At 49.4% G+C, this 23,275-nt stretch overlaps 1 protein-coding gene across 11 annotated transcripts in view; it reads left to right on the forward strand.

The window, feature by feature from the left end:
- Nucleotides 1–23,275, forward strand: part of SH3KBP1 (SH3 domain containing kinase binding protein 1) — a 332,387-nt gene that overhangs the window by 276,817 nt on the left and 32,295 nt on the right. For all 11 annotated transcript variants that reach the window (XM_081793831.1, XM_081793833.1, XM_081793830.1 and 8 more), the window contains 3 exons: nucleotides 1,783–1,863; nucleotides 4,647–4,806; nucleotides 21,018–21,103. In XM_081793831.1, coding sequence (XP_081649957.1) covers nucleotides 1,783–1,863; nucleotides 4,647–4,806; nucleotides 21,018–21,103 — 327 coding nt within the window. The remainder of the gene's footprint in view (nucleotides 1–1,782; nucleotides 1,864–4,646; nucleotides 4,807–21,017; nucleotides 21,104–23,275) is intronic.

Raw genomic sequence — 23,275 nt, forward strand, 5'->3', positions numbered from 1 at the left:
AACTGTGATATTTCTATAGCATTTGAAGTATGAATAAATTTCCAGGTTGGTTTATTCACAGATTTATTAAGGAGTGATTTTTTTCAAGTTCTTTTGGTCTACCCAGTTGGTGGTGGGAGGGGGGATCAGCTTGACCCCAAATTCCTTTCCCATTCCTTTAGCATAGTTGAGAATTACAGAGATTAAGCCCTGAAATGAGGTGTTAATTATATCTCCTGCTCCGCCCCCATCCTCGTTTGCATTGAGCAGTTTAATTTTGCCACCTAGTGGTTCACACCGGATCAATATTTTTTTTTGTTTTGAAATTAAAGCTGGCTGTTGATTTGCTTTTCTCTAAAGACCCTTCTCCTAGAGGCCTTGGTGATGCAGTACAGACCAAGGAGATGAGCTGAGTGGCCCAAGGCTCAAGCAGCCTAGAATGTAACCAGGATTGGATTCTTCGTGGTAGTGGGATTGTCCGTTCCTCCTGTGTCTCTAGGAATGATAATAAACTTCTTCGTTCTCATTAGAAGCCTAGATTGTAGCATGATAGGCAAATTCTTTTCCTTTTAAAGCAGTTTTACCAAAGGTTATGCTGGATCTCTTTAGCTATTTTCCAAGTGTTCTTATGCACCTGAGGCCACAGGCACTGCTCAAGACCCCAGGCGCGGGAACAGCTGGAGTCTGCATGGCCACATGCGTGCGCTTGGGGAAATGTAATATGTAATATTTGAGGGATTCAGGCACAGATAGAAAGGACTGAGGGAGAATCGCGTATCTTCTCTGCACATGCCTCCACTTGAAAATGTGCTCTAGTTCTGTTGCTGCATAGCGAACCGTCCCAAATCTGCTGGCAGAAGACGACGATCTTCTTATGTCCGAGGACTCTGGGGTCAGGAATTTGAACAGGACACGACCGGGACATCTCGTCTCTCTGCTCCTTGACGTTTGGGACCTCAGCTGGGAATGCTGGGCCAGCTGCGGCTGGAGGACCCACTTTGGAGATGGCTGGTTCACTCTCATGTGTGGCTCCCCTCGGCAGGAGTAGCTGGAGGGCTGGGCTCAGTGGGGGCTGTAGGCCAGAGTGTCCACACATGGCTTCTTCAGCGGGCCTCGGGGTTGTTGACTTCTCACATGGAGGTTCAGCAGTCCGGCGAATGAGCTACATGGTCTTTTGTAACACAGACTTGGAAATTACATGGTATCGTATCGGCCACTGGTTGGAGCAGTCACAAGCCTACCCACATCCCAGATAAGGGGACACAGGCCTCACCTCTTAATGGGAGGAGTGGCAGACGATTCGAGGCCATGTTTTAAAACTGCTATCACGTGGAATCCAGGTCCCTGTGAAACTTCTTTTTATTTGTAGAGCAAAAGCCATTGACCCATCATTTGCATATTTTGATGGATGACTTGTTTATACACATTTTCCACCCACACCCCGTGATTTCCTGTGACTGTTTTGATGCCTACGGAAGTCACATTTAAATATCAGAAAATATTCATGGTGTTCTTGTAAATTAAGGATGTATACGCAAGCAAACTTTTTTTTTTATTAAATATAATTTATTGTCAAGTTGGTTTCCGTACAACACCCAGTAGGCAGGCAAACTTAATTACACAGGCCGGAAATGGCTTCTGCCGTCTCTAAGCAGCTTGTGTTTGCCAGGTAACACCAGCTCTCCTCTTAGGGGGAAAAAGTCTATTGACTTTGCTCTACCTGATAAATATTTAAAATGCTGGTGTGTCTAATAAATGGATAGAGAAAACATGCTCTGATCACTGCAATCCTTTCCCCCTTAGGTACCACTGAGAGAAAACATGAAATTAAAAAAATACCTCCTGAAAGACCAGAAACACTTCCAAACAGAACCGAAGAAAAAGGTAGGAAATCAAGTCTTCGTTGGCACCGATAGAACAGCGAGAGCCAAAGCTGTCGGTCCTGGGCTAGTCCAGATTACCCACAGAGTTTGTTTTTTGGGGGGGAATATGGTGATTATGGTTTTATTCTGGTTGCTTTTAAATACCCCATCTCTGAGGGAATAGGAGAGAGGGTTATGTGGTGCTCCTTTGGGCCAGAATTCCTCGTCAAATGAAAAACAACCAGCCCGGTCACTGGACATATTGGGCTGTTTCCATCCCGGTCTTTCTGCCGTCACCGCCCTCCCTACACCAGCAGCATCCTGAAGTCAAGGTGCTGACTGGAAGTTTCTTGAGCGCCTGGATGTATCAGCCAGTTTCCATCCCGCTGTCTCCAGGCCTAGTGCCCCAGGAGAAACTCCCATCCAGACAAACGAAAGCTGTCATCCCCCCATCACTGCTGGACCTTTGACTCTTGCTACTGTGTCACAGACACGTGTCCTCGGTCAAGAATGCTGGCGGTGGGGGGCACGGCAAACGGGGAGCAGCAGCGCAGTGCCCACAGTCCCCTGAAGGCGGTCAGGACTGTCCTTTGAAGGGAAGTAGCTTCACCCGCCTCACACGGTTTTACACATGTGTTTGACTCCTGCCGTTCTCAGTGTGTCTCCCAAAGAAATCTGCACACTGTGGGGGGCTCGTTTTGTTAGGTGTCCGCGATGTGATTGATCACACATTTTATGGGAAAAGTGCTGTGCTGTTATGAGCAGGAGGTGGAGCAAATTCCATTTTAAAAAGCAGCTGTTTGTAAGTCACAAGAGCGATGCTGAATTAATGAACGTGATTATTTGGAGGTGTTCCTGGGTGGCCTCACAAAATTTTATTGTGAAATTTAATATTTTATATCAGTCTGCCAGAAGCTTTACCAACAGTGACAGCCCTTAAGAAGTTACACCTCCTTCTTTCACAGGGAACACTTGAAATTTGAGTTGTGAAACCTCATTGTGAAGGCCAGGTCTGTGTCCCAGATCAGTGAAAAAACAGCCCTGTGTGTGTATCACATGAATAGCCCTTTGGTCAAAGTGTGTGCTGTGACGTAACCAGACACTGCCCCCCCCCCCCCCCCCCCCGTCCATCCCCATGGGCACGTGATGAGTTTCTGGCTCTGTGACAAGGACACTTCCTGCTCTGTTCCACGCTGACCACCTTAAGGACTTGGCTTACATGTGAAAAACTGCCCTAGTTGGCTGGCCAAGTGGCCACACACTTCTGGTTCCTTCCACTCCTATGGTTCCTTGTTCCGTGCCACGGTGAGTCAGGAAGGCAGAAACCCTGGTCAAAAGCAACAGGGAAGCCAGAGAGCCAGCCCCACCCTGAGGCTTGGACTTCCTGTTAGGTGGGCACAAACCACCCCTCCCATTTGTTCTGCAGGCTGCTGGAGGCCCCCCTGCCCCCCCCCCAGCAGGAGGAATCCCCCCTCCTTTGCATTTCAACCAGGCCCTTCTTCCTCTGGTCCCCACGGGCAGTAAATGAGTTCACAGCATTTGGGGACAGAGCATAGTCCCCTACTAACGTGTGGGGATGAGCACAGTGATACGTGTGGAGTAGCTGGTGGGCTTTTTAAAGCTTTGCCAATCAGACTGGGCACCAGAACAGTATGAGTTTGTGTTTGCATGGAAAACGTGTTCAGGCTTGCCACTTAGCAGCGAACATAGGGAACCTGCCTGTCCTCCAGTGGGTGGCCCTCTGAAGTTCCATCTTTATAAGGAAGAATATGGATGCGTGCTTTTTATTTTTAGTTGTGTTTTTTTTTTTTGAGGGGGGTGCACAAGTGAGCTAGGGGCAGAGAAAGAGAGAGAGAATCCCACAAGGAACAGAGAGAGAGGGAGGGAGAGAGAGAGAAGCTGGGCTCACCAGAAGCGGGGCTCGTGTTTTACCCTAAGCGGGGCTCGTGCTCACCCGATGCGGGACTCAGACTCACAAACCGTGAGATCATGACCTGAGCCAAAGTCAGATGCTTAATGACTGAGCTGCCCAGGCACCCGGATGCGTGCTTCTTACACCACACACAGGGCAAGGCTAACTGGGGACACGAAGCTCGTCCGTCATGCTGTACTCGCTTGGCCGCCACATCTGACTTTAACTTCATTTTAGTAGCTCTGACTCCAAAAACCCTCCATAAAACCCCAGTTTACCTTCCAAGTTTGAACCGTGCACAAAAAGGATCCGGAATTAGTTCCTTGTTCCTGGAAATGCCCCCCATTTTATTGGCTCATGGTCCTTTACACAGACTGACCTGAGAGGCGTCGGGCCTCTTCCCTCCCCACACCCAGCAGGTCCTGAGTTTTACCAAACTCACCAACCATTTGCTGAGCAGTCTGCCTTGCTGGGCTCAGGTGAGGGAGCAGGGAAGTCTGCCTCTGAGGGTGGGTTCTGCTGCCGAGAAGGGAGCCCAGGCCTGATGAGTGGGCCTGCGGAAGGATGAGTAGGACCTCACCGCGGGTGGGCAGTGGCCAGAAGGGCCCTCCAGGCAGAGGCCAGCGTGAGCAAAGGTGATCTGTGGGCTGCAGCTGCACGGGGCTTTTTCTCACATGACAGAGAATAAATGATGCTCTAAAAATAAGTAAATAAATTTAAAAAATTTTAAAAGATGCTCTTTCACCTTCTACCTTCACAAGTAGCATCGGTGGTTGTTTTTTTTTTTTTTTTTTTTTTTTTTTAGAGAGGGAAACGCACAATCTGCCCCTATGTACTGTCACTTACGCTAGGTCTCTCTGTCTTCTTTATGCTTTTTAAACGATGACTTAAAGAAAGACCAGAGAGAGAGCCAAAACTGGATTTACAGAAGCCTTCCGTTCCTGCCATCCCGCCAAAAAAGCCCCGGCCACCCAAGACCAATTCTCTCAGCAGACCGGGTGCACTGCCCCCCAGGAGGCCTGAACGACCAGTGGGTCCCCTGACCCACAGCAGGTACTGCTCCGCTCTTGCCGCTGGGGGCGGGTGAGGGGGCAGGTGAGGGTTGGCGGCGGGACCCAGGAGAGGGGCCTTGAGTGTGGCCAGCTGAGGGAGGGGGGGATAAAGCTGCCCACCCTGTAGCAAAGCCATCTGCAAACTCCGGCTACTTCTGTCCTTGCTCCTGTGCTTGGGCAGCAGTGGGTGTGAGGCCGGGACACACAGCGTGGGTTTTAGGGTTCGCAGGTGGGGAATCAGGTATCTGGCAGGCAGGCCCTGCTCAAATGCAGGGATTTTTCCCTGTTCTTCTTCTTTTCTTTCTTTAGAGAGATCTTTTTTTTTTTAGTTTTGTTACTCATTTTGAGAGAGAGAGAGAACGAGCAGGGGAGAAGCAGAGAGAGAGAGAAAGAGAGAGAGAGAGAGAATCCCAAGCATGGGGCTCGAACCCACAAATCATGAGATCATGACCTGAGTTGAAATCAAGAGTCGGACGCTTAACTGACTGAGCCACCCAGGTGCCCCTTCCCTGTGCTTCTTTAGAGCAAGCCAGCTGCCCTTCAGACTGGATGTCCCGCTGGCCTCAGGTGTGCATATCTCACTGGGGGCTCCGTCCCCTGACCCTCTCCCTGCTCTCTGGTGCCTCTTTCCACATCCCCAGGCTCCCTCTGCCTTTGACTGCACAGCCCTTTTGTGGAACCAAGGACCCGGCCTGGCAAATATTGTCTTAGTGTACGTGTCTCCAAACTATGAGACCATCAAAGGCAAGGCACACGTGTCGTTCAGGCCTGAGTTCCGAGATATGCCTGGCACAACTCAAATTTGTTCACTGGCTGGCGGGACGCACATGTCAGTGATGAGGAGTCACAGTTGGACTTTGTTCTTCCAGACCTGAGATGCTCACCACAGAGCAAAGAAGCGTCGTGTTCTCTGCACAAGTTAGTTGCCGGAACTTTCCACTATTACATGTGTATTTTATGTGTTGGTGTCCTATACCCGAGCAAGCTCGCGGCCTGGAGGTCTTACCTGTCAGCACACAGGTTTTGTTCTTTTGAGTTAAGTTTGCATGGTGAGAGCCACATGGGGCCTCAGCGCCCTTGCCTTGGAGTCATGCAGGCCTCCAGGTTTGCATCTCACCTCACCTCATAGGCATGTGAGCCTCAGCATGTCACTGCCCCGCTCACCTCACTTTTCCATCTGTAAATTGAGGAGGATAATGGGATGCACCCAAAAGGATGGACCAAGATAATTTCCAAGTGTGTGGCCCCATCCTTGTATCTCAGTGTTAGTTTCATTGTCATGCTTATTTTTTTAAGGTTTTATTAAGTCATCTCTTTACCCAACATGGGACTCAAACTGACAACCCGAAGATCAAGAGTCACACGCTCCACTGATTGAGCCAGCCAAGTGGCCCTTGTTGTCATTCTTATTATTGCATGTCGAACTGGGTGTATAAATGCAGTGACACAAGAACAGCTAATTTACCTTCTTTAAATTTTTAATGTTTATTTATTTTTGAGAGAGAGAGGCGGAGAGGCAGAGAGAGAGACACACACAGAATTAGAAGCAGGCCCCAGGCCCTGAGCTGTCAGCACAGAGCCTGACGCGGGGCTCGAACTCACGAACTGCGAAGTCATGACCTGAGCCGAAGTCGGGTGCTTAACCGACTGAGCCACCCAGGCACCCCGCTCATTTACTTCTTAGTAAAAAAATTTTTAATTATGGTAAATACACATAACATAAAATTTATCGTCATAACCATTTGTGACATTAAGGACATCACATTGTTGTGCAACCACTGTCATCCATTCGTAGACCTCTTTTCATCTTACCAAACTGAAACTCTGGACCCATTAAATGCTAACTCCCCTTCCTCCTCCCCCAGCCCCTGCCGACCACCATTGTACAGTAGACCTTTGAACACACAGGGTAGGGGCACTAACCCCCATGTAGTTGAAAAGTATAATTTTTGACTCTACAAAAACATAACCACTAGTAGCCTACTGTTGACTGGAAGCTTTACCAATAATGTAAAGAGTCGATTAACACATAGTTTATATGTTTTGTATTATAGACTTTATTCTTACAATAAAGTAAGCTAGAGAAAAGAAAACATTAAGTAAATCATAAGGAAGAGAAAATACATTCATAGTACTGGCCTGCATTCATTGAAAAAAATCCACGTGTCAGTGGCTCCACCCAGTTTAAACCAGTGTTGTTCAAGAGTCAACTGTATTTTCTATCTCTGTGGATTTGACTCCTCTAGATGCCTCATGTAAGTGGAATCCTAGAGCATTTGTCTTTCTGTGACTGGCTTATTTCACTTAGCCTGATGGCCCCAAGGTTCATCCATGTGGTAGCATGACTCATTTACTCTTAATAAGAACAACAATATATTGCCCCAGTACAGAGGCGGGTAGCCATGTGAGTGGTTGAGAAATGTCAGAATCCCTGCCGGCCATGGTGGATGCACGTAAGCGCACCTGCGGTGCGGTGTGAACACACAGCCAGTCATCTCAGTGCGGGCGAGCCTCTCGGAGTGGCAGCTGCTTCCCCTGTGTTGTTCGGCAGGCATCTCCCAAGGTCCAAACAACTGCCACTATAGGGTGGCCCGTGGGGAAACCGATGAGACCAGGGCCACCATTGAGTTGGTCAGGCCTTACCTGTTGTGCCCTCTTCTCCTGACTGATAGAAGGCTGTTTGCACATGTGCACGACGGGGCCACTTGACAGCCTCAGTGACCTTAGCTTGGGCCTCTTCAGTAGCATGGTTGGCCCAGAAGCCAGCACTCCAGAAGAAAAATGTTGTGTAAACCTAAGTGCTTCTGAAGAGAATACAGGCTATGCAAACAGGGAATGGAGAGCAAAGGTTGTACATCGCTTTGTGGCGGGTGAAAGGGGAAAAGAGGGCACGTTCTGCCAAACTCTCTTAGTCTGCCAGGGACTACACACATTTCCCTGAGGTCAGTAACAATTTCCATAATATTCTTGCTGTTCTCTCTCATGATCTGATCTGAAGAGAAGGACAATTCCAATGGCTTCTTTGCCTTGGAAGGTTGCCGTCACCCGTCTCGTTGTGGGATAGGTGCAGGCTTTGTGAGCCATCAATTAGACCTGGTTCTGTTAGTTCCGCCATGGACCTGAATGCAAGGGAGAAGCAAATTATAACTGCTGACCTTCTGGGCTCACAGAAGCCCCCCTCGCTTCTTGCCTCTCCCTCGCTCTTCTCTGCCTCCAGCTCGCGCGTCTTCTGCTTGTCCATTAGAAGTACGGATCGCCAGGGAAGATGCGTGAGGAGGGCTCCGTACAGAAGCCAGTGGGAAATGTAACTGTTCACATCTGCGACCTCCACTCACCCTGTGATGGCCCAGCCCCCAGGGCACTGGGTCTGCAGAAAGAGGACAAGGGAGGAGAGCCCCTGGCTTCCTGCCTGACAGTCCTAGGAAATGGCAGATCGAGGCAAGGCTGGGAACGTTTGGGGAGCCAGTACCTGCTTTGGCCTCTTGCTCAGCCAGTTGAAGTGAGGACAGTGCCTGCCCTAACTTGGCGATTCTCAAATTTGAGCATGGGTCAGAGTCACCTGGAGACCTTGTTCCAACAGATCGCTGGGCCCCACCCCCATGGTCGCTGACTTGGTAGGTCTGGGGTGGGCCTGGGAATTTACATTTTCAACAAGCTCCCAGGTCGTAATCTGCAAGCTTCTGGCCCACATTCATTCACCCTGTGAGAATCCCTCCTCTAGATTCTCCCACGTTTTTGACAGTTCCCTACCCTTTCCTGGCTACCTCTCATGCACCTGTTAACGCTCCCCGAATTCAGAGCCCAGTTAGCACACCCAGCTTCTGGAAGCCTTCCCTTATTTCTCGTGATTGCTCTGTCTCCCAAATGCCTGACACCCCATGTTTCGCCTAGTGTGGGGCCCCATGCTGTGCACTTGGGATGCTCACACCCGCGGACTCCTTTACCAGATTTAAAGCAGATCAAGAGTGTGTTTTGTCATCTCCACATGCTTTACAGGGTTGAGCATATGGTAGTGGCTCATCTAACACACTTGTTGAATGCCACGGTTCCCACAAAGGGAGGGACGTGCCAGTGCTTACATTTTGTTCACTTTTGCCTCTCCCGTCATCCTTCCCAGGCCCTGTACAAGCTCTGTGGTGTGTGTGTCTCATGTTCTGAGTCACCCAGTGTGCCATGGATTTCAGCTTTAAGCAATTTAAGAAGATCAAAGAAAGGCTTATTGTCTCTCAGTACCTCGTGCACTTCATATTTTTTGCTAAGCAGGTACATTGGACAACCAACCCTTATGTTGGTTTATGAACTTGTTTTGTTCTGCCCGATTAGTTGAGGTAGGAATGTCAACACCGTTCAAACTGTTTTGTGTCAGTGATCCTCTGGAGAAAAGGCACTGTCTGCTGTGTAAACCCAAATCCTCTCTAGGATTTCCCTGACTACATGGATGGACAGAAAGGTGAACACACGGACACACAGTCATCATTTGCCATCCTTATAGGGAGCTAGGCATTGCCCCTCTCGCTGGAGTGTCTGGGCTCACACTTGCTCTCACCAGCCAGAAAGCTTGCTGCCAAATGTGGCTTCCAGAAGAGATTGGTTTCTTTCCATTTAAACAGGAAGTAGTATCTTTCAGGATAAAGGAATACATAAGTTTAGGAAGAGGGGAGTCATTTTTAGATACATTCGCGTAACAGCAATGTATTGAGGGGCCCCTGCGTGCAAGGCGCTGTTCTGGATCTCAGTGATGCTGGGGCTCAGCTATAGATCAGTTTCCGGGAATCACATCTAGGAGAACTAGAGTGACACCCGGGCACAGTTTTGTGTCCAGTCTGAGCAAGTGGAAGCATGCCATTAAGGTACTTACCCATTGGTAAGAATATTCTTCCAATTTCCGGGAAGTAAGTGAAGATGGAATTTTAACAGGGGGGGGGAAAAAAAAGACTTTTTTCCAAAAAATAAAATTTAGTACCAGAGTTGATTTAAAAATTGAATGATAAGAGATTCTACTAGGCCCTAAGTGCCTCCTTTGTTTGAAAGTCTGTGCCTTGGGGGTGCCTTCGTTATTATTTCACAGTGTGCGAAGACAGAGTCTGCTGGTCTTACCCAGCCCACCATGTATCTAATGTGGGGGGCGGTGGGCAACGAACATTCTGTCCGCCACATTTTCACACTTGAGAAGACGGAGGCTCAAGAGTATAGAGCCTACTCACTTGTTTTGATATTTTATCATAAAAAGAATTCAGTTGACAGAATATACCCAAACCTTTTTGTATGTGTGTGTACACATACACACGAACCTGTCACACTGTATGTCCCGTAACATGTATTACCGATGTACCAAATGTGGGTTCAGAAACCTCTGTGAAAGGAGGTGCTGGAACTTGGGAGAAGGGTCCAAAAGAAAATACAGGACAAATCCAAGGAAATGCTGGAGAAAAGCAGGTTGCTCTGAGCTCAAGTGATTATTCTGTGCAGCAGAGGCAGCACGCCAGAAACCTGAGGGGCAGGGCAGGTGTGTGCCTTCAAAAGTAAATAAACCCAACAGGGAAAGAGGTAGAAGCAGGCTAGAACAGGTTTGTTAATCCTTGCAAACATAGATACCCTAATTTGTGGTATTTTTTCATTTTCTTCCCAAAGAGTGGGGAAGCTGGAGCAGGACCTTTGTTCTGAGTTGCAGGGGAATCCTGCCCGTTGTCTGCTACAGCACATCCAGCACAGAGCAGCGTGTGCTCTCCATGTAGACGGGGCAGGTGACTGGCAGGGCGGGGACAGCGAGGCCGGTGTTCCAGGGGCCGTGAGTGGTAGACAGGGGGCCCGGGTGGAGAGGAAGGAAGTGAAGCTGAAAGGCATAAGGAGGAGGTGAGGTGAGCAAGCATAGAGTGAGAAGAACCGATGGCTAGGAGAACGGCAGATGCTGGTCAGAGAGGGGAGGCGTGTGCTCATCACTTCACAGGTGGAGTAGGTCTGAAGATGAACCTATCCACAGAGAGAGGGGCCGTGAATCTGGGTGACTGAAGATGAATGAAGGTCATAAGAACTGAAGGGACCGGGGGAAGGAGGGGCTGGCATTGGGGATGGATTGCCCATGTGGCTGTCATAGGCTCAGGAAGATGGCAAGAGCCAAAGTGAGGGGAGGCTGATGTTCTAGAAGCCAGTGCCCTCCCCCATGGATGTTAGTGTGTTCTGGCAGTTGAAGACATTCAGTGATAAGAAAGATTCCACGGTCAGGCTGGTACCAAGCCATTCAGAGAGGAGACCTCAGATGTGGGGGAGTTGGTACCGTGGCTCACGCATCCCAGAGGGCACACCTGACTTCAGATGTGGAAGCCTGTGTCGGAGGAGGGATCTCAGTGAGAAGGTGGGCATCTCGGTCTTGGACACCAGGCTGTGGGCAGGAGACCCGGTGACTTCCCAGACCTGTGCCGCCCAGAGATGGCTGTTGCTTTAAATGTAAACCCATGAGGTACTTTTCCTGTGAAAGGCTGGAGGCCCTACTATGAAGATGAAACACCGGTTCCAGTGGGGACGGCAGTGGAATTGCAAGGTTTCTACTTGTAATGAAGATGGGGCCAGGATTTCACAGGAACACTGGGAGATAAGACGCTGTTGAGCTCTGAGACATTTGAGCTTGAGGCAAAGATTAAGTAAACATTTATATGCCAAACATCAACTCAGTGCTTAGGGAAGGGCAGATGTCTCTCTTGAGACCAATTTACCCACATGGAAGTTCCTTTTTCTTTAGATTTACACGGGCAGCCCGGCTGCTCAAGCCCCTGGGGTTATAGATGAACAGGAAATCAGCTTCCAGGTCCTGATCACTCTGTGAGGGGTCTGGCCCCCATGCCTACCACAAGGAAGCATTTAAAAAGACCTCTTTGCTCTTACAAGGTATAAACCAATCAGTCAATTAATCAAACAAGAGGAAGAGAAAGATCACTGGTGCGTGCAAATGCTTCCCGAGCAGGTGCGTAAATTGTGCACTTGGGTGTTTAGGCCCTCATTTGGACTTTGGATTACTCGAGTGTTTGAGAGGTCTTTTCAAAGAGTCCCAGTGGTGCATCATGTAGTGTTGGAGCGTTTCCCTTCTCTTCCCCAAATCAGGAACCAGCCATGTCTTTGGAGAATTCGGGAGAGAGATCTTGGCTAGATGTTACAGAGGTGGGTGTCACTGGCTCATGGATGGTAATTCCAAGCATGGAATGGCTATGAGCCCTCCGGGAGATTAGAGTAGAGAAGAGGAGAGAGTGGAGCCAGCAGTGGGGGAAATTGTTATTTATAGGGTAGAGGAAGGACTAGGCGCCCTCAGAAAGGGTGGATGGGGTGTGATGTCAAGGAAGCCAGAAGAAAGGAATGTGGAACAACTACAGATTGGTGGGAAACTGATTACCACATACATTGCCGCTCCCCAGAGTTTCTAACTCACTGGATCTGTGGGAAGGCCTGAGAACTTGCATTTCGAGCAAGCTCCCAGTACTGCTCCTGCCGCCACTGGTTAGCTGAACATGCTCCGAGAACCCCACCACAGTGTGCACCAGGGAGGCTGAAGGGCATCCACAGGCTTTGGTCACTAGTATTGGCCCTTGGTGATCCCAGTCCAGGAGTTCTGTGCAATGGTTGGTGGCTAGAGACAGGCTTGGCATGAATTGGAGAGAATGGGCAGGTGGCCAAGCTTGTGTGGGCTTGTCTTGTGAGAAACTTGGAAAAAAGATGGAAAATGGGGGCTTACAGATGGGTACAGTGATGAGAGAGGAGTGTGTGTGTGTGTGTGTGTGTGTGTGTGTGTGTGTGCACATGCACGCGCGCTTATGTTTGGGCCCAGCCCTGTTCTGGGTAGTAAACTGTGGTAACCAGGCCAGACATGATGGTTCCTGCCCACCTATTGCTTTGGAGCCAGGTACACCAGGGCCAAAACCCCAGCCCTCTCCTTCCTCAGCCGGTGACCTTGGGCAAGGTGTGCACCTCCCCGAGTCTCTGCTTCTGCCTCTGCGGAATGGTAGATTGAGGCCTACCTTGCTCGGGTGTGCTGATTGAAACCAGCTGCTGTACCTCAAGCCCCTGACCCTCTGCCTGGCACCTGAGAGGCACTTGGCAAATCCACGCATGCTTCTTTTCCTGCCATGCGGTTGCTCAGTGGTGACCTCGGTGGGAGAGGGGTTTCCACATGGCGAGAAGCATGCCATGCGCTGTAGCCCTGAGGGAGTGGGGAAACATGGACACTCTGAGACAGCACGTCAGGAGACCTTGAGGGGGTGGAAGCTTGAAGCACCTCCCTCAGAAGCAGCTAGAGATTCAGAGGAAGTCAGGGCTCATGGAAGGCCGTGACTGAGGGAGGGAAGTTCATTTCTGGAGCATAGCGACCCCACAGGGCACAGGGGAAAATACCTTGTCACCTTGCAGGGATGTCTGCGTTGTTTGCTGACCTCATTTCATTTGTATAAATACCCTTCTCTCTTCTTCCAGCCGCCCCTAGAATGCATTTTATTTCCTGCAGCGAGAACCAACAGTAGTGACAGGGTTTAGCCCCAGCCCAGACTGAGGCACACCGATTATCCTGCCAGGGATCGTCCGAACCAGGCAAGGGACCAGTGGGGGACTAAACACCTCACACGTGCACGGTGCTTGTTGGGTCATACAACGCTTTTTCCACGGACTCTTTCTTTGAACATTCTTTTCTCAAATGGCACCTCACAAACTTTTCTCAGAGTTGCATGATGATGACTGCCCCCTCTTCTTGGCATCTTTAAAGCCCCTTGCCCCTCTGAGATGCCCAACTGTGGGTTTGCAGATGAGGGGTGTGATGTCAACCTCCTTTTGTCTTAGGGGGTTGTGGGTTTGTGCCCTGGATGGGCTTTGGAGAGAGGCTTCTTCCCACACACGCTCGCAGAGTCTGCACAAAGAACAGAAATTTGGAGGGGAATTGAGTGGGCAGTGTCCCATCACCTTCCACCGTGTCTTCACCAGCTATAAATAGCCAAGCTTGTTTGTGCTCGTCCAAACAAGGACGCGGTACAAGGGACAGCTGCCAGGAAAACTGCTCTGGTTCCAGCTTCTTTCTCCCCTGGCCTCGTTTGGCCACAGTTAAGTGGGAAGTTCTCGGTCAAAAGTACCTGCGATCCCTGGGACATTTTTGGCCACCAGGTGGGTATGTAGGGACTCCACAGATACCAGCTGGACCTTTGGACCCTTATTTCTCAGGAAAAGGAAGGAGACTTCTCCTGCCCTCCTGCTGGCAAGCAAAGGAACCTGGACTCACCGCTGTTACAATTTTGTCCTTTACTGACGGAAGGATTCTACCTCCCTGGGCGGTGACATCCCAGGGCAGAGCCCTTCTGAAGGACCGGCTTCCCACCTGCTGCCTTCACAGATGGGTGGAGTCTTCTTATAGTTGCTTATTTGAGAGAGGAAAAATTCTCTAGAAGCATAAAGCATGTGAATGTGGGTACTCATTTTGATTATTGTCATCCCAGGTGTGGTGGGCAAAGATAGGGTGGACTGGGCATCAGGAAGCTTCCATCTGGTTTCACTTCTGCCACTAATTGGCCGCATGGCCTTGGGCACATTAACTCCCATCCTTGGAGCAAAGACCCTTGACCAATTTCAGTGGTCAGAGCCTGAGTGTGCAATGTTACGAGCAGGCAGGCAGGAAAGCAGGCAGGGAGCATTCACTTCCTTTGGCCTCGCTTTCTTGCTGCACACTGGGACCAGGACAAGACAGGTATACAATCAGACGGGGTAGTTTTACATTAGAAGGGGCAATAAAACATAGCAGAGTGGGAACAAGAAAGAAGAGAGGGTAACTCACGTCATTTCTCTGGGATCTTCACGTTGACATCTGCCGTCGTCCATATGTGTTGACACCTCCGGAGTGGGATGAAAGCTGGAAAAAAATAGAGGATTTGCAGGGTTGCGCCTTGGTTTCCTGAGCATGAGCACGGGAAACCATTTCTATTTCTTTTCCTTTCCTTTCCTTTCCTTCTCGGCTTTTTTTCTTCCCCCCACCCCGTAACAAATTTTAGGTAAAGCCCAAACATTTACATTATGGGAATAGAGGCTTCTGAGAGTGGGCAGGAGGTCTCCCAAAAAAGAGTCCTCACCTGGACTTGGGATCTTTTGTTCAGTAGGAATCTATGGAGTCACTCTTTTCCCCTTCGTCCCCCCTCACCTCCAAAAGGGTTGTGGTCCTTTTGGGTGGCGTTTGATTGCTGCTGTTCATTTATGTATTTACTGGTTTGCTCGCCTCGGCTTCCTCTGCACTTCAACACCTTTTCCAGGCCACATGTCTTGGCTTAACTGTCCCACCGTGGGCTGAATTGGGCCATGCCACTGGCCGAGCTCCTGTTCTCAAGGGATGCACGTGGCACATCTTCCACTTTTCCTACTGTACGCGCCCCTTCTCTTGTCTTGGGTCTGAGTGGGAAGAGCAGGCACCTGGGCTGGTTGGTGTGTGATTGTTGTTTATTAGTAGTACTTTTTTAACTTGGGAGCAAAGGCGATTTACTCGGCTCTGGCGGTGAGCAGTGATGACGCAGGCTGCCCGGCGTCCTCAGTGACTCACTGTCCCCGTGACCAGGAGGCGGCGTGAAGCAGCTTTGAGAAGTGGTCGAGAGCTTGGGCTCTGGAGTCAAAGTTACTGGGTTCAAATCCAGACCCTGGTATCCTACTACTTTTATGACCTCTTGTTAGCAAGTGACTTAATGTCACTGAGCCTCAGTTTCCTGATCTATATGATGAAAATAAAGGGCATCACAGGTGGGGTTCTCCAGGAAGTAGGCCCTGAGGCAGCGCTTAGTATGCGAGCTATGTTTTTGGGGTCAGTGCCCATGGAAGGGGGAAAGAAGCAGCGTTGGGCAGAGGGAGAAGTTGAGTTGTGATACTGGCTCGCGAAAGCCTCGGCCGACTCCACGGAGAGGGGCTGAGGTGGCTCCTCAGAGTTGTCTGTGTTGGCCTGAACTGGGCAAGGTTTTTATACTGTGGAGCGTGGGCCGCCCTGAAAAGGATGTGCCTTGGCTAAGGAGGCGCTCAGCAACTGAGGTGGTCCCCGGAGGGGCCAACGGCGCCCCCAGCGGCAGGGGCATCCAGCCCTTCACCAGAGGGGGCTCCCTGTCCACCATACCGAGCAGATCTTTCCAGGAGTGGTTGTGACAATTGAATACGGATGGAAGGAGCTGACCCTAGTGCCTGGCTTGTGACAGGCCGTCAGTATGCAGTAGCTGCTGCTGCTGCCTCTGTGGGATCGTGGGTTCCACTTAGGCCTGCGGGTGTCCTTGAGCTAGTCAACCCATTGTCTGCAATTTAGGCTCCCTGTCCAGGAAAGCAAGGAGACTTCCCTGCCAGTTACCTATCCAGGTCTCGTGTTTCAAGTGTCCCTAACCAAAATTGCTCAGAAAAATACAAGACAGTAGCATCATTTGGATTTAAAAATCAGAAATGAGTAAGGGCAGCCTTGCTCTGGTATCTTTGGACATAGGGTGATATGCTTGCTTTCTTTTATTTTCTCCTTTTATTCAGCAGCTGTGGGCATAGAAGCTCACCATACATAAATCCTCTCAGGAGCTAGTAAATTCCAAAAGGATTGGATGTTTCTTTTTTTGTTGCATTTCGTTGCATCCTTTTTGCCAAAATGGTACCCATGTGTTGGGCGGACTGGAGAACAGAGACCATCAAGGGCTGCGGCCTCATTGGGCATCAGCCACTCCAAACATGTGCTTTGGAGAATTTCAGAAATCCTGGTATTTTTCAGAACTGAAATTCATTAGCATTGTTGTAAGAGTCTATAAATACAGTGAAAAGCATTTACAAATAGACATTGTAAAACGCTTCCACACCCACAGTCTGAACACTGTCAAAACACCAGCTGCAGCTTCCCTACTTGGAAGGAGCAGAACCTTTTTTAAATGACACCTACTGTGTTTTCAAAATAGGCTTGCTTCTGGCCCTGTATAGAAGATAATTTCAGCCGAAAGCCTGTGTCTGGCTCTTGGCATGCATGACCGGGGCTCAGAGAGATGAGGGGATGCTAAGCTTCCTGTCCGAATACAGCTGGCGCATTAACATCTGGGGACAGGTCGCTCACGGCTGGTGGCTCCTCTTTCTTCAGGTGGTGTGTCATGGCTTGGACCTCTCAGTCTCGGATTTGTGACGTCACAGATGAGTTCCAGGTGTGGTCACAGGTGATCACAGGGGCACCTGTGGTCAGGGAGGTCCTTAAAGGAGAGTTTGCAGGCAAGGGTCAGGCAACGTCACCTTTTACCTTGACATTACTGTTGGGGAGAAAGGAGAGAGAACATAAGCTGCCTGACTTGTAGGAGTCTCTGTTATTAAAAGTGAACTTTAAAAACACATAAACCTTAAAAGGGAAAATTGACCTCTAGTCTTATCCCAGCGACTGCTCTTAACAGCGACTGCTGTTTCTCTCCCATCTTTTTCCCTATGTATGATTTGGTGTGTTTTTCATCGGTTTTACATAGTTAGGATCATGCTGAATGTCATACAGCGTTGGGGGAAAAATTGCATCTATTGTGCAAATACATAATGCATTCCCATTTCAGAACAAAGGCAGATGTTCATTAATTCCACAAGTGTTTTTGAGCCCCTGCCATATACCAGGTGCTGAGCTGGGTGCTAGAAATCACCCATCACACTACCCAGGAATAATCACTGCAAATAATCTTCCAATCTTAAAAGAAATAATCCCTCTTCCTGATACATAAGAAGGGTGTGTGTGTGCGTGTGTGTGTGTGTGTGTGTGTGTATGTGCATGGAGGGGTAGGTCATTTGTAACTGGCTTCTGTCCTTTGCCATCATAGCATCAGTATTTGTCCTTCTTGTCATAAAGGTTTATAAATGTAATTTTCATGGCCATCAAATATAGGTTACTCACCTGTTCCCCTCTTGATGAAAGCGCCAGGTTGCAGTTTTTCTTTGTTACAAATAACACTGCGGTAAACATATTGATCTGCAAAACCCACTTGGGTGTTTCACACCATTTCTTTAGCATAGCCTCCCAGAACTGGCCCAAAGCAGATGATCATTTTAAATGCTATTGATATATACCCTATTCTTAGAAATTACTCCTTTTTACCCTGAATCATTTCCGAAAGGCTTTGTGGTAACTGTCCAAAATACATATACAAGAATAAAATAGTTGAGAGTGACAGTAAGGGGGAAAATAAAGGTAGAAAAGTAATAGAGCCCCAGATAAGACGAGCACAGTAATGAGCAGTAGGGTTCTCTACAGTCCTCAAGATAGGCTCACATTCGACTGGAAGCTTCGAGATGTCAAAGAGGGAAGTGGCTGCTTCAAGATTCATAGTTCCCAAAATGTACAAATAAACCACATGTTCAGAAGCAGCTGAGCTGAGCTGTTCAGAGGTACAGATCATTAACTGCTGTATAAAGTTCCTTCTACCACCAACACCGCCTCGAATTCTCTCCCCAGCCACCTGCCAGGGTGTGTCACCTCAAACCATCTTTTCCCTTAATGCAAAAAAAAAAAAAAAAAAAAAGTCCCAGTGGAATTAACTGGACTTTTGTTGCCTGTGTGACCTTTCTCCCTGGACAGAACATGTGTTCTCGTAGGTTTAGGTCCTCGGCGTGTTCCCAAAAGGACAGGAGTGTCTGGCTCTGAGTACAGTTTGAGTTGTGCTAGTTTGGAGAGTGACAGCACCAAATCATTCTGGCTCCATAGCTATGAAGCAGTGAGATTAGGAGCCCTTAAGAACTTTAACAAATGAAAACGCTTTCCCGCTAGGGCTCCTGGGTGGCTCAGTCGGCTAAGCGTCTGACTCTTGATATCCGCTCAGGTTGTGATCCCCATGCTGAGTGGAGCCTGCCTGGGATTCTCTCTCTCCCTCCTCGAGTGCACATACTCTTTCTCTCTCAAAATAAATAAATGAACTTTAAAGAAAAGAAGAAAATTCTTTCCTATTAATAATGCTGCATTGCCAAAACATTTCCTTCAGAAGATTACATTCCAATTAGAAGCCACTGGGGCCCTGCCAATAAAATGTTTTGCAGTAAATTTCCTCAGGGCACCTGGGTGGCTTAGTTGGTTAAAGCATCTGAGTCTTGATTTTAGCTCGGGTTGGTCTTCATTTGGGCCCAGGTTGGTGGTGAGATCCAGCCTACGTTGGGCTCCGTGCTGGGCGTAGAACCGGCTTAAGATTCTCTCTTCCTCTCCCTCTGCCCCTCCCTGCTGCTCAAGGGCTCTCTGTCTCTCTCTCAAATAAAACAAGGGAAATTCCCTCAATCTCAGCACTCCTGTTGGCTTGGGGCCTGTCAGAGAGAATGTGCCCTGTGGGGCCTGAGCTTTGGTGAGGGGGGTGGGGGATGGAGAGGAAGTCTGCTATGGATACCTGCCCTTGGGGCCCCCACAGTCCTAGGAGGTAGGGCTGAGGTGGGCAATGAAGGCTGTGCTGTGCAGCTCAAGCTGCTTCCTCCTTCCAAGTACAGTAGTCCATGCTCTCCTTGAACTTTTACTTCGGCCGAGCCCTGAGAAGCCCAGAAAGTCTCAAAATGCACACACACGGTTTTAGAGCTGTGTTTTCTCTTGGGGGAGGCCAGGCCACTTGGCTCAGCCTTGTTTCCCTGGAGTTCGTACCTATGCTGGTCTGCCCTTGAGGATGCTTGAGGTTACACTTGAGGTTGTGAGTCAGTCTTGTTCGTTCGGGAACTGACGGGGGCTTACCTCCTTCTGCTGGGCCTTCTCCACCATCACGAGGATACGTGGGTCATGCTGAATGCTAGCTACTACCACAGCCCCTTCTTGAGTGAAGAAACCCAGGCATCAGGCCTGTCAAGTCCCATCCTTGCCCCCAGGTTTATAGGTCCCCTGCCTCAGCGGTCCTTCTATCCCCCATTGCCTCCAGGATGGACAGAACCCTCTAGTACTCAGCCCAGCAACATGACCCTTTCCAACCTTTCTGCTCTCACTGCTTTGGGGACCTCAGGCTTTAGCCCTGGGTCCTCTGGCCACACTGGACACTCCCACCTACCCTGGGGTCCTTGCTTCATCCTGCCTCTTACTGATATGTTCTCTCTCCTTTTTCCTCCAAGGCCCAGCTGGAATGCCACCTCCTCTGTGTGCCGCTGGCCCCACCATGCAGTCCCCTGCTCTGACCCAGTCCTTTCTTCTCACGGGACTGTGGTGTGCCTGTCACTTTCATAGCCTGTGCCATGTGGGCCTGTGCTCATGTGTCCGCCTCTCTCTCCCATTTGGACTGTGAGCCCCTCCAGAGTAGGAACCACCTGGCTTGGCCCTCTCAATACCCCGTGCATGATAGGTATTTGACAAGCGCTCCTTGAGTAAGTCTGTTACTCATCGTGTGGTTTGGCTTCAGGCCATGATGACTGCCAAGAGCCATGAGATGGCCCATTTCTGTTAGTTTCCCAGAACAACTGCTTGGCTTCTCCCCCTCATTTTATGGGTGAGGATCTTTCCCCGTTTCACTGCCATCACAGACCTTGGGTAATCTCATTCAGGGCTCATCCCCCTGAAAGGGTCTAGAGAACTGCCCTTTTGGAGGAAGTTGGAGGAACCTTCTGTTCATGCACGAGTAGGCTATCTCTCTCATCCTCTTACAGGCGTCTTCCCGTTCCTAAGGGCTGTTCCTAGCCCAGATACAGAAGGAAGTCACTCGTGTCCCAATGGGCACGGGGGCACCCACCCAAGAGCTGTCTAATTTTACAGGCCTGTGCCCCATTGCCAGCTTGCAGCTGCCAGATCTTTAACTCAACCCCCTGTGCCTGTCAACAGCTTGGCTGACGCCTCAGCCTCAGGCCAGAAAACCTTTTTCTCAAGGTTAAAAGTAGCCGACCTTTGACTAGCAGCATTGGCTAAATTCCTTACTCCTTAAAAGGGAAGCTCCCAGTTATCATTTGCTGGTGCTTATTTGGCCACGGGGCGGGAGCAGGCCCTACGTTGTACCCTGTGTACCAGCGGGAGGGTTTGTGGCTGAAGGTATATTGCTGAACAGTCATTATTAAAATAGCCACCTCTGAAAATGTGTGCCGGAGAGGTGGGCATCTAGTCTGTCGGCCGGTTTCACCAAGGCCCATGTGTTTGGATAGCTCGTTGACTCCCACTGGCTCCCCCATAGGCGACAGAGCCACCTGCCCCACGCACGGCATGCTCCTTAACGCATGTGCAGCAAGAAAGCTGACAAAACAACAAGGACACACACCAATGATTAAATGCCTGGACTTGTGTTTTTAATGTAGGGGTGACGGTCCAAAGATTGACTTGGTGGGCAGTTCGATATCCGGCATCCTGGACAAGGATCTCTCGGACCGCAGCAATGACATTGGTGAGTAAGGAGAGCGTTCTGGCTTCTGTTTGCACAATTGTAAAAGAGCTGCGGAGTGCGACTTGCCCCTTCAGGCAGCCTGAGGACTAACACAGCTGTTTCAATGGAAGGCTCATAGCCCTCGGCTGGTTTTAGATGTTCCAGGTTTATAAAGAAGGGGAAGCGATGATGGAAAAGAAGTGACGAAGAGACCTTTTGTAAAAGTGGGCATTCGCACTTTTATTCGTACTCTCTGGTGGTTTATGTGTTTAATGTATAAAGGCGAATGGGTGAAAATGCAGAATGGCAGAGTTCATTGTAGTCACAACACTAAATGTTTTGAATTTGAATTTCAGATGAGCTTTGGTGTCATAATGGCCACTTAGTTAAAAACACGAGTGAGTTCTCCAAAGGTCGAGGTACCACTGTGTGATAGAGGGCAAGGTAGCTAGAGTCTCTGTGGGTAAGCGAGTCGGAGGGTCTGTTGGGGATGTGCGTGCATGGATGGTGTGAGGTTGCATGTGTGCTGGTTGAGGCCACCGTTGGTCTGACTTGGGTGACAGCCCTTTTGAGAAGTCTAGATTCAGGGACTAATTTTTTTTTTTTAACTTTACATCTTGTCTTTGCACCTATCATGGCCACAGTATTCAACAGAATAGGACTGTATTTTGGAATTTGCCTTTTTTAATTAAACTCTTTTATTTGGAAATGATTCTAGGTTTCTGTGCAGTCCTAAGAAGTAATACAGAGACAATCGCATACCCTCTACCCGTTTTCTCTCAAGGGTAACATCATAATGAAACTGTAGCGCAAGATCACAGCCAGGATATTGACACTGACACGTCCCCCGGGTTCTGCGGGCTTACTAGTGCTTGTGTGTTTTTAGTTCTTTGCGGTTTTGTCACGTGTGTAGGTTTGTGTATCTACCATACGGTCAAGATACAGAACATTCCATCACTACCAGGATCCCCCGTGTCACCCTTTTATGACCACACCCACCTCCCTCCTGCCCCCACCCCTTCCCTAACCCTTGGCAGCCGCTCTCAGGGACAGATTTGACATGAACGACTTCCAGCATCTTTTCAATTGGCTGCTCAATTTAGAAACAAGTGTGTGACTCTTGGCCGGCCTCGTAAGAGGCCCTGGAGTGCCTGTCGTGAACATTGTCGTCACCCGGGGTCACTCCTCTTCGGGGTACTGTTTTCTTCCAAACCTGCTAATAGCGTTGCATCTTTGCAACTGCCGGCTTGTGGTCTATGGTCAGATCTTGGAAAGGCTTGGCGGTAGGATGTGTCGTTGTGACCATAAACACCAAAAATACTTGCTCTGTCTCCAGAGACCGTTTCCCATCCTGAGCCTTTGAGAAGCCCAGTCAGAAGGCATGACCAAGGGCTTCTGACAGCTTGGGCGGATGGAGTAATAATAGAAATGCTGGACTGCCGGAGCTTTCGACCTGGTTAAAGGGCAGAGCAGAGCAGCGATTGGCTGTGAATGAGAAGGGATCCTCAGACTGAGCCTGACGAAAGTTCTGGTCTTGTCCCTGTGGTTTAGCATTTGGGCCCCATTTTAAGGCAGGATGGCCAGTTGGTGAAGAGGCAGAGAAGATCGTGGGGGTCCTCCCACAGGAAGAGAGGTGTTCTCCGTCCTCCAAGGCTGTGCCTTGCTTGTGAAGAGCCTTGGCCTTTGGCCCTTGTTTTCTTGGGGTCTGGCGATGACTCAGATGGCTATCACCAAAATATGAGTTTTGGATTTCTCAGTCTGACAAGCTATTTTGGAAATGTTGGGAAATTGATCAAAGTGGGCTGATCTATGAAAGCTCTTCATACGTGGAAGCTGAGCGCAAGTTGTGTCTATTTCGGAGCCCAGAGAGAGATGCTGAGGTTTAGTTTGCTCTCATTTTACCAAGAAGACCTTAATCCCAGAGGAATGTGATTCCTCCAGCACATAAGGTAATGCATGTATTATTTGCATTGCAAGAAACCGTGGTTGGCGGCCACATAATTAGCCACTAAATACTCAAGGGCAAGGCTGAATGGATACCGAGGCCCTCACACACAAGCCCCGCCTTCCAGCAGCTTTGGGTCTGTTTGGGCCACCAGGACGGCAGATGGAAAGTGAGGCGACACCGACGGTCTGACTGACCACTGAGTGGTAGAAAGTAATGCCGATCAGAGTTATGGGTGCTCCTTGGTG

The sequence above is a fragment of the Panthera onca genome, chromosome X (assembly GCF_046562875.1).
Source record: "Panthera onca isolate mPanOnc1 chromosome X, mPanOnc1 haplotype 2, whole genome shotgun sequence".
NCBI lineage: Eukaryota > Metazoa > Chordata > Mammalia > Carnivora > Felidae > Panthera > Panthera onca.